The sequence below is a fragment of the Cebus imitator genome, unplaced genomic scaffold (assembly GCF_001604975.1).
Source record: "Cebus imitator isolate Cc_AM_T3 unplaced genomic scaffold, Cebus_imitator-1.0 Scaffold285, whole genome shotgun sequence".
NCBI classification, from domain to species: Eukaryota; Metazoa; Chordata; class Mammalia; order Primates; family Cebidae; genus Cebus; species Cebus imitator.
The window spans coordinates 749460-759603 of NW_016107600.1; the positions used below are offsets into that span (position 1 = coordinate 749460).

The 10144-nt window shown below is 48.2% G+C and overlaps 1 protein-coding gene across 7 annotated transcripts in view; it reads right to left on the reverse strand.

Annotated features, from left to right (window-relative positions):
• The window catches only part of CSAD (cysteine sulfinic acid decarboxylase), a 34812-nt gene that overhangs the window by 8430 nt on the left and 16238 nt on the right, over positions 1 to 10144 (reverse strand). For 3 of the 7 annotated variants that reach the window (XM_017501773.2, XM_037728979.1, XM_017501772.2), the window contains exons 2-8: positions 7040 to 7171; positions 6611 to 6737; positions 6438 to 6528; positions 5985 to 6091; positions 5455 to 5570; positions 4522 to 4601; positions 4117 to 4171 (exon numbers count right to left, since the gene is read on the reverse strand). In XM_017501773.2, the coding sequence (XP_017357262.1) occupies positions 4117 to 4171; positions 4522 to 4601; positions 5455 to 5570; positions 5985 to 6091; positions 6438 to 6528; positions 6611 to 6737; positions 7040 to 7165 (702 nt within the window). In that variant the 5' untranslated portion in view covers positions 7166 to 7171. Of the gene's footprint in view, positions 1 to 4116; positions 4172 to 4521; positions 4602 to 5454; positions 5571 to 5984; positions 6092 to 6437; positions 6529 to 6610; positions 6738 to 7039; positions 7172 to 7421; positions 7516 to 8650; positions 8794 to 10144 lie in introns of those variants that run through there. The other 4 variants (XM_037728978.1, XM_037728977.1, XM_017501771.2 and 1 more) reach the window with 3 other exon arrangements.

The following is a 10144-nucleotide window of genomic DNA, read 5'->3' on the forward strand; positions in this document are numbered from 1 at the left end:
ACCTCCGCCTCCTGGGTTCAGGCAATTCTCCTGCCTCAGCCTCCTGAGTAGCTGGGATTACAGGCACGCGCCACCATGCCCAGCTAATTTTTTGTATTTTTTTAGTAGAGACGGGGTTTCACCATGTTGACCAGGATGGTCTCGATCTCTTGACCTCATGATCCACCCGCCTCGGCCTCCCAAACTGCTGGGTTTACAGGTGTGAGCCACCGCGCCCGGCCACCTAGTTCATTTCTTTTCTCCCTTCCAGTCTCAGCTCAACCATCCCTTCTGAAGGAAGCCTTCCCTGACTCCTTCACCTCCTGTTTAGGTCAATTATCCTGTATTCTGTGCTCAAAGAGCACAATGTACCTCACGTTCATAGCACATATGCAGATTTTTACACATATTTGTGAATGTCAGTCTTCCTTACTGGAATAAAAGTTCTATGAAAAACAAAATGGATGAAAGATCTGAATAGACATTTTTCCAAAGAAGACATACAAATGGCCCATAAGCACATGACAAGTTGCTCAACATCATTAGTCACCAGGGAAAATCAAATCAAAACACAATGAGATCCCACTTCACACCCAAAAAGTGGTATAATCAAAAAAAGATATGACAAGAGCCGGTGAGAATGTCGAGCAACTGGAACCCTCATACATTGTTGGTGGGACTGTAACTGGTGCAGCCACTTTGGAAAACAGCCTGGCAGTTTCTCAAAAGGTTAGATTCAGGGCCGGGCGTGGTGGCTCACGCCTGTAATCCAAGCACTTTGGAGGCCAAGGCGGGCTGATCACCTGAGGTCAGGATTTCAAGACCAGCCTGACCAACATGGTGAAACCCCGTCTTTAAAAAAAAATAATAAAAAATTTAAAAAATAAATAAAAAAAGGTTAGATACAGAGTTACCATATGACCCAGCAATTCCACTCCTAGGTGTATAACCAAGAGAAATAAAAACATATTTTCACACAAAAACCTGTACACAAATGTTTATAGCAGAACTATTCATAAAAGCCCCAAGTGGAAACAACCCAGATGTCCATCAGCTGATGAATGGATAAATAAATGTGGTATATCCATATAACGGAATATTATTTGGCCACACAAAGAAATGAAGTACTGGTATATGCTACAGCTTGGATGAACTTTGAAGACATTATTCTATGTAAAAGCAGCTCATCACAAAAGGCATGTATAGCATGATTCCAGAATTCAGAACAGGCAAATCTATAGAGACACTAAGTAGATGACTGGTTGCCTAGCACTGGGAGTTTTGGGAGAATTCGAGAGCAACAGCTATAGGGTATGGGGTTTCTTTTGGGGGTGATAAAAATGTTCTAATACTGACTATGATGATGTTTGCACAACTCTGCAAATATGCTAAACCACTAAATAGTACCCTTTAAGTGGGTAAATTATATGTTAGGTGAATTACATGTTATGTGAATTATGTATCAATAGCTATTATCAAAAAGTTTCTATAATTAAAAAGAGACAGGCCAGGCACAGTGGCTCAGGCCTGTAATCCCAGCACTTTGGGAGGCTGAGGCTGGTAAATCTCCTGAGGTCGGGAGTTCAAGACCAGCCTGACCAACATGGAGAAACCCCGTCTCCATTAAAAATACAAAATTAGCTGGGCGTGGTGGCGCATGCCGGTAATCCCAGCTACTCAGGAGGCTGAGGCAGGAGTATCGGTTGAACCTGGGAGGCAGAGGTTGCAGTGAGCTGAGATGACACCATTGCACTCTATCCTGGGTAACAAGAGCGAAACTCCATCTCAAAAAATAAAAAAAAATAAAAAGAGAAACATCACTATTCTAATTGTTGTCCTTAGTGCTACTCAGAGGTAACATCCATGTATCAATAAATATATGCTGTTTTCTCTTTTTGTTTTGTTTGAAATGGAGTCTCACTTTATCATGCAGGCTAGAGTGCAGTGGCATGATGTCAGCACACTGCAACCTCCACCTCCTGGGTTCAAGTGATTCTCCTGTGTCAGCCCCCTGAGAAGCTGGGAATACAGGCATGCGCCACCACACCGGTTAACTTTCGTATTTATAGTAGAGACGGGGTTTCAGTATATTGGCCAGGCTAGTCTCGAACTCCTGACCTCATGATCTGTCTTCCTCAGCTTCCCAAAGTGCTGGGATTACAGGTATGAGCCACAATGCCCAGCCTATACTGTTCTAAATAACAAAAATGTGCTCATAATGTCCATTCTATACTACAATTTGCAATATATATTTAATATATATAGTGGAGATACTTTCATGTTAGTATATATATTCTTACCTTATTCTTTTAAATGGTTACCCAGTACTCTAATAATAGTAATAATAATAACAACAAAGGGCCAGGCGCAGTGGCTCACGCCTGTAATCTCAACACCTTGAGAGGCTGACGATGGCAGATCATGAGGTCAGGAGATCGAGACTATACTGGTCAACATGGCGAAACCCCATCTCTACTAAAAATACAAAAATTAGCTGGGTGTGGTGGTGCATGCCTGTAGTCCCAGCTACTCAGGAGGCTGAGTCAGAAGAATCACTTGAACCTGGGAGGCGGAGATTTCGGTGATCCAAGATCACACCACTGCACTCTGGCCTGGCAACAAGTGAGACTCCATCTCAAAAATAAATAAATAAATAATAACAGCAGCAGCAATACCAGCAGCTTGTATTTATACAGTGCAGCTAAATGCCAGGCACTCTTCTAAGTCTTTACATATACTCATTCATTCAATCCTTACAATAAACCTATGTGGCAAGCTCTATATTCTATCCATTTTACAGAGGAAGGAACTGAGACACACAGATATACCGTAATTTATTTTGTCTACTAATGGTCATTTAAATGTTTTTTTAAAAACATTTATGGCCAGGCACGGTGGCTCACACATGTAATCCCAGCACTTTGGGAGGCAAGGTGGGTAGACTGTTTGTGGTCAGGAGTTCGAGACCAGCCTGGCCAACATGGTGAAACCCTGTCTCTACTAAAAATACAAAAATTAGCCAGGCATGGTGATGCACACCTGTAATCTCAGGTACTCAGAACGCTGAGGCACAAGAATCGCTGAACCCCAAGAGGCAGAAGTTGCAGTGAGCTGAGACTGTGCCACTGCACTCCAGCCTGGGCGACAGAGGAAGACTGTCTCAAAAAGAAAAAAAAGTTTACATTTATATTTAAACATAAACATTTACCCTCTGTTCCAGGAAATATTCTCATGTACAGAATTCCACACACTTGTGATGATGATTTATAACATAAATTCTTAGCAGTGGAACTCTGAATCGGAAAGATACATCTAAAATTGTCGGCTGGGCATGGTGGCTCATGCCTGTAATCTCTGCACCGTGAGAGGACAAGGCGAGTAATCAATTGAGCCCAGGAGTTTGAGAGGAGCCTGGGCAACATGGTGAAACCCCATCTTTACCAAAAAATAGAAAAGTTAGCTGGGTGTGGTGGTCGGCGCCTGTAATCCCAGCTACTTGGGAGGTTGAGGTGGGAGGATAGCTTGAGCCCAGGATGGGTAGTTTGCAGTGAGCCGAGATCGCATCACTGCACTCCAGCCTGGATGACAGTGAGACTTGGTCTCAAAAAAATTTTTTTTATAAAAAATATTCGAAATATTTAAATAATGTTTTAAAAATATTTAAAAATAAAAATAAATAAAATTGTATAGATGGTGCCAAAATGCCCTCCAAGGTGGCTATAGCAGTTACATACCCCTCAAAGTGGAAGATAGTGCTGGTGTCTCCTCATCCCCACTACCCACAGTCCTCACCAGTTCCCCTCCCCTCCTCAGCCTCTCCCTGCGCAGACCCTTGCAGCCCACAGGAACCTTCGACACCACACTGCAGGCCCCCGGCACCCTCCCTGGGGTGCTGCCTGGGACTTGCTCCTTGACTCAGTCCTGCCTCTCAGAATCCAACTAGTCCTAGGTGTCTGGGCAGAGCCCCAGAAAGCAACACAGTGACCTCACCCCCAAGCTCCCCACAGTCACTTCAGCCTACAGGGGAGATGGGAATGGAGATGAGGAGAGGGATGAAGGGTGTTTTGAGCAGGGAGAGCACAAATAACCCTCCAAGAAGGCTGGAGGCTCCACCACCCCAGCGACCCTCACTCTCACCTCAGCCTCGGCCATACTGATCTGCCTCTCCAGATCCTCGGGGACCATTCTCCCTCTGAAAAAAAAAAGGAGAGGGTAGGGCAGGGACAGGTTCTCTGTTGAAGGCAGGGTAAGATGAGGTTAGCAATACAGAGATGACAGTCCTGGTCTTTCCCTCAGGGGGTGAAACAGATCTCAGGGCAGAGGTGGGAGATGCTGGCAGATGTGGCAGAGGTGGGAAATGCTGGCAGATGTGGCAGAGGTGGGAGATGCTGGCAGGCTCTGGGAGACAGAACAGCAATTCTACCAAATAGTGAGGGGAGACAGGTTCACCAGCAGTAAGGGCTTGATGCCAGAGCATTCTGGCAGCAGGAAAGTACACTGTGCCAAGGTGGGTCACAGTCATGTGGGCCGAAGGACCTTCACCTCTCATCAGCCTTGACCACTCGGACACTGTCAGTGCCAAGTCCCAGAAACGCAGCTCCCTTCTGGATGGAGTAGTGACACTGCGGGGGAAAAAAGAGGGCAGGTTAGCACAACTTGATGGGGGTTGGGAGAAAAGGTAAAAGTCAAGTATGAGCTGCAACAGATGGGATCCTGTAGACCAAGGCTTCTCAAATGTTAGTGTGCATACGAATCATCTGGGTGTCTGGTTAAAATGCAGATTCAAGTCCGCGGGGTCTGGGATGGGGCCTGAGATTCTTTTTTTTTTTTTTTTTTTTTTTTTTTTTTTTATTTTTTTTTTTTTTTTTTTTTTTTTTTTTTTTTTTTTTGGAGACAGAGTCTTTCTCTGTCTCCCAGGCTGGAGTGCAGTGGCACAATCTCGACTCACTGCAACCTCCACCTCCCAGGCTCAAGCAATTCCCATGCCTCAGCCTCCTAAGCAGCTAGGACTACAGGCACCCACCACCACACCCAGCTAATTTTTTTGTATTTTAGTGAGAGGGTTTCACCATGTTTCCCAGGGTGATCTCCAACTCCTGGGCTCAGGTAATCCACCCACCTTGGCCTCTCAAAGTGCTGGGATTACAGGCATAAGTCATTGCACCTGGCCAGATTCTGCAGTTCTACCAAGCCCCAGGTGGTACCAATGCTGCTGGTCCACAGACCACACTCTTGAGTAGATAGAGTATGGGCTGCATCCACTGCACTCATGGCTGCTCCTCTGCCCTCAAACTGAAGGCAATGTGAGCAGGAGCAGTCACTTGGCCTCCTTGACTGGAAGGAAGCACATCTGCCTGGGAGCAGGCTGGCCTTGGAGGATGTGGGGAGGGTAGGGAGAAGACCTGGAAGGTCTCTACTTAGCTGGCTGGAGATTAGAATCAGGAGCCCAAGGTTGGGCCTGTGCCTCTTCCCCACCTCCTTCGATGTGAATAGGGCCAGGGGTGGCAGTGTGCGGAGGCCCCTCTGCTTGCAATCCGGATAGCGCTGATAACGGGCCAGATTTACAGCATACATGTTGGAGATGGAGCCACCTGTCACAGGGAGGGGTGGTGGCAAGGGAAAGGGGCAGTGGACCAAGACTGGAGCTTGCCTCCCCTTCCCTTTCCACCAGAAGAGCTCATCAAAGAAGCAGGTACAACTGGCTCCCAGCCCACAGTTCCCAGGATCACGCCATCCCAGGATCAGCAGATCCTCTTGACCACACCCCTCTACACCCAATGCTGCCCCCAAGAGACAGCCTCTGTCCAGAGACAGTAGGCACTAGACCAGTGAAAGGGTGACAAACATGAGCATGAAGGGACCGGGCAGCCTCCTCCCTGGCCTGGTCCAGGCCCAGCTGGAGAGGAATCAAAGAGGAATCATCCCTCCCTGCCAGAGCAAGAGAATAGTTGGGGAGGAGAAACCCATAAAAAGGCCAAAGGAAGGTCCCCCTCCTTCTCACAAACCAGGGCAGAAGATTCCATCCCCAGAGCTCCAGCCCACCAGGGCCCGCAGTTTCCTCAGCACCTCCTCTTCCATGAGCACAAACACGGGGGCGATTTCATACGTGTACCTGCCAGGAGAGAGAACGACGAGAAAGGACAGATGGGGAGGGGCTGCCCAGACGGGCCCTTAAACTGCACAGGAGTCACAGAAAGGAGGTGATGAGAATGAGCAAAGGAAGAGTCCAAAGAGAACAAGTTGGTGACAGAACTAGGGAAGCAAGAAAGAAAAAACAGGGATCAGGAGGCCCGAGGAAGTTTGGAGAAAGGGGGTCCAAAGGATATGAGGAAAAACTCTCTGCTGACAGGGATTCCCAGAAACAGTAGAGAGGGAGCATTCTCTTCCCCTACCCTCAGGCACCTCTCCAGCAAACCTAAATCCTTTGTGGGCTGGTGGAGGGGCCTTGGGATGCTCACTGGCTGGTGTTGAGGCTCTCGGTGATAATGCGCCCAGCCAGAGCATGGGGATCCAACCCTGAGAAGAGCTGGTTGAAGAACCGAGGGTGACCTGGAGAAGAGGAGCAGGGCAGGGAGCTCAGAGTGGAGCTCAGGGCAAACTCCCCAGTCTCCTCACAGAAGCTGGGACCCACCAGTCTTGACACTGTAGCGAATTACAGCCCGGCAACGCTCCAGGATCTGCTCCTGCGACTCCCCCTGGCCCCGCAGCTCCAAATCCAGCAGCTGCTTCAGCTCCTCAGGCTCCTTCCACTCACAGACCTAGGAGGAGAGCCGGGGATGCTGGGGGCCTGGGATGCCTGTGAACTGGCTGTCAAACCACACCTCCACAGACATGAGACACGGCCAACCTGCACTAACAACTTCAGGATGTTTTTAAAGCAAAACCGTGAAAATGAACAAGGGTAGAGAACACAGTTAAGACCCAGTATGTAAATCCCCGAGGTACGCAGAGGGACAGGGATGAATTCTGGGGAGAAGCTTATCAAAGGAGGAAAGTTCTGAGCCAGATTTGGATAGAGAACAAGAAGTCTTGATGGGAAGGAGGAGGAGAAAGGACTTACCTTCTGGGAGGCACTGGTTCCTTTCTGAATGGCCTCATCCACAACAATCCCAAACACAGCCTGGAGCAAGGCTTCCACAGCCACAGGATCCCCAGCAAGGGAGGAGAGTGCTTCTGAGTCAGCCATCAGGATCTGTGGCAGAACAGAGTCATTCCGTACTCAGCCTGGTACCCTACCCAGACCTACCCAGCAGGAGCCTCCTCCCCAAATGGGCCTGAGGTCTGAGTCCTGCAGCTCAGTCTCAGCCTCCAATGCACAGACAAGGGCAAGTGAGAGTGCCCAGGGAGAAAGCCAGGGGGAACAGGTGAGAGAAAAGGCAGTCAATGCTGAGCAGGTGGACTCTACTGGCCATTTCCACCTGAGGCAGAGACAAGCAGCTTACCTTTCTGCTCAGGAGAGCCAGAGGCAGGGTGCACAGGTAGCTCCTCCGAATGGTAGGACCAAGACGGCAGAAGGAGTGGGGTGAAAACAGCAGTCACATGGCCATGACATAATTCTCATGACCTTTGCCCTAAACAGAACTTTGACAGATTTGGGATAGGGACAGCAGGGTGAGGTGACCCTCCCTGAATAATCATTAGCTGACAGAAGGAGATGGGAAATGGGATGAAAGGCAAAACCCGTGGTACATTAACCCCAGAGAGGCGAGAAGCAGAGGATCAGCGCAGAAGAGGGGACTTGCACTGTGCATCCCAGGGCCCAACGTGGGGGAGTCTAGAGGGAAGACAAGAGTCCAAGAAACTGTCACAGGTGACCCTGGAGACTGAGAAAGAGGGTGTCCGACAGGCAGGGACGTAAAATCCTTTTTTTTCTTTTTTTTTTTTGAGATGGAGTCTCGCTCTGCTACCCAGGCCAGAGTGCAATGGCATGATCTCAGCTCACTGCAACCTCTGCCTCCTAGGCTCAAGCAATTCTCCTGCCTCAGCCTCCCGAGTAGCTGAGACTACAGGCACCCACCACCATGCCCAACTAATATTTGTATTTTTAGTAGAGACGGGGTTTCACCATGTTGGCCAGACTGGTCTCAAACTGCTAACCTCAGGTGATCCACAGACCTCAGCCACCCAAAGTGCTAGGATTACAGGCATGAGCGTCTAGCTGACATAAAATCCTTTAGGCCTAACTCAAAATGGGCTAAAAAAAAAATCCTTTAGGCAAGCCTCATAGGCCAACTTCTTTTGCATCCCAACCCCCAGAGCCTTTTCAGAACTGCCCTGCTTTCTAAAGCCTTCACCTAGAGCAGGAAGGAAAGGGGTTATACTGAGGAAGCATCTGCTAAACAAGTATGATCCTGTGCCTTCTGGGCTGGCAGTCCTGTTTGTAGTGAGCACCAACTGTGTTCGCCCCATGGTACTGGGGACTGAGAAAGGCCCCTTTCCCCACTGGGAGGACACAGACACACGAGCAACAGTTACAGACCAGGGCGTGGCTGGATGCTGACCCTAGGTATCCTCAGAATTCAGGAAAGGGGGAGATGGATGTAGGCTGAAGGCTGAGAAAGATCTATAGTGGAGCTGGAGCTGAATACCGAGAGAAGGCAGGAGAAATGTGGTGGGTGACAGGGAGGAAGAGAGGCATTCAGGGATAAGAGGAGGCAAGCCATGAGCTTACAGCACAAATGAGCAGGGCCTGTCCTGAGGTCAGTGGTGGCACCGGGCTGGCAGGAGCATGGGAGTGAAGGCAGGGTGGGCAGAGCTTTGTGAGCACATGAGGAGTCATGAGTGTCAGCCAGGCCAAGGAATCAACATTTTATCCTGCAGAAAATGGGAAGTCGCTGAAAGACTGTGTGGCAAGGAATAATGCAGTGTGATAGATGCCCTCAGAAGACTAATTTATAGTAGCAGGATGCAGGAGAATGAACAGGCTCTTGCAGTAAATGAAGCAAGAGGCAATCCACACTTGAATAAGAGAGATGTTGGTAGAAAAAGACAGAAGAACCTGCAGGCATGCTCATTCCCTGTATTATGCTGAATTCAACATTTAGGGGAGCTATGCTGCAGGAGAAGAAAGACTCAAAGATGACCCTGGGAGAGTGGAAAAATGATGGCACCCCTCAAAGAAACAGGGATGCAGAAAGGGGAAGCTGGGTAGATATAAAGTAGTTACTGCTTGGAAAGACTCATCTGAGTGGAAGTCTTCTGGAACTATAGATACTCCTATGGGAGGGGGCCAGGCCCACAGCTCTGATGAGATGCTGGAATGGAAAGCAGGTTTAAGAGTCAGGGTATAGCTGAGGCTTTGTGATGGGCTCCATTCCTCAAAGGAGAGAACATTCAGAGAGATGGATGGGAGAAGGGAGCAAACACCGAGGCCTTTGGCACCCCGCAAATGACAGGGCAAGAAGATCAAGAAAATCTGGAAAGGGAGCAACCATCCTCAAAATGGGCTGGTCTAATATAATCAACTACCAACAGCCACTAGACCTCACACCGCAGTCATGTACCACATAACGACGTTTCAGTCAATGATGGATCATTTTCGACGGTGATCCCATACAGACTACAATGAAGCTGGAAACTCTCCTAGTGACATCGCAGCTGTCACAACACCATAAGGCAATGCCTGACTCACTGGTTTGTGTTGATGCTGGTGTAAACAAACCTACTGTGCTGCCAGTCATATAAAAGTCCGACACATAAAATTACACACAGTATGTAATACTTGATAAGAATTATAAACAACTATGTTACTGGCTCATCTATTAACTATACTTATCATTATTTTTTTAAAAAGGTAACTGTAAAACCTGAGGCAGGTCCTTCGGGAGGTATTCCAGAAGAAGGCATTGTTATCTTAGGAGACCACGGCTCCATTCCTGTTATTGCCCCCGAGGGTGTGGAGGTGGAAGACGGTGATACTGATGACCTTGACCCTGTGTAGGCCGAGGCTAATGTGTGTGTTTGTGTCTTCGTTTTTAACAATGAAGTTTTAAAAGTAAAAGAAAATAATTAAAAATAGAAAAAGCTTGGTCAGGTGCAGTGGCTCATTCCTGTAATCCCAGCACTTCGAGAGGCCAAGGCAGGAGGATTGCTTGAGCCCAGAGTTCAAGATCAGCCTGAGCAACATAGGAAGACCCCATCTCGACAAAAAAATTTTTTTTTTTTT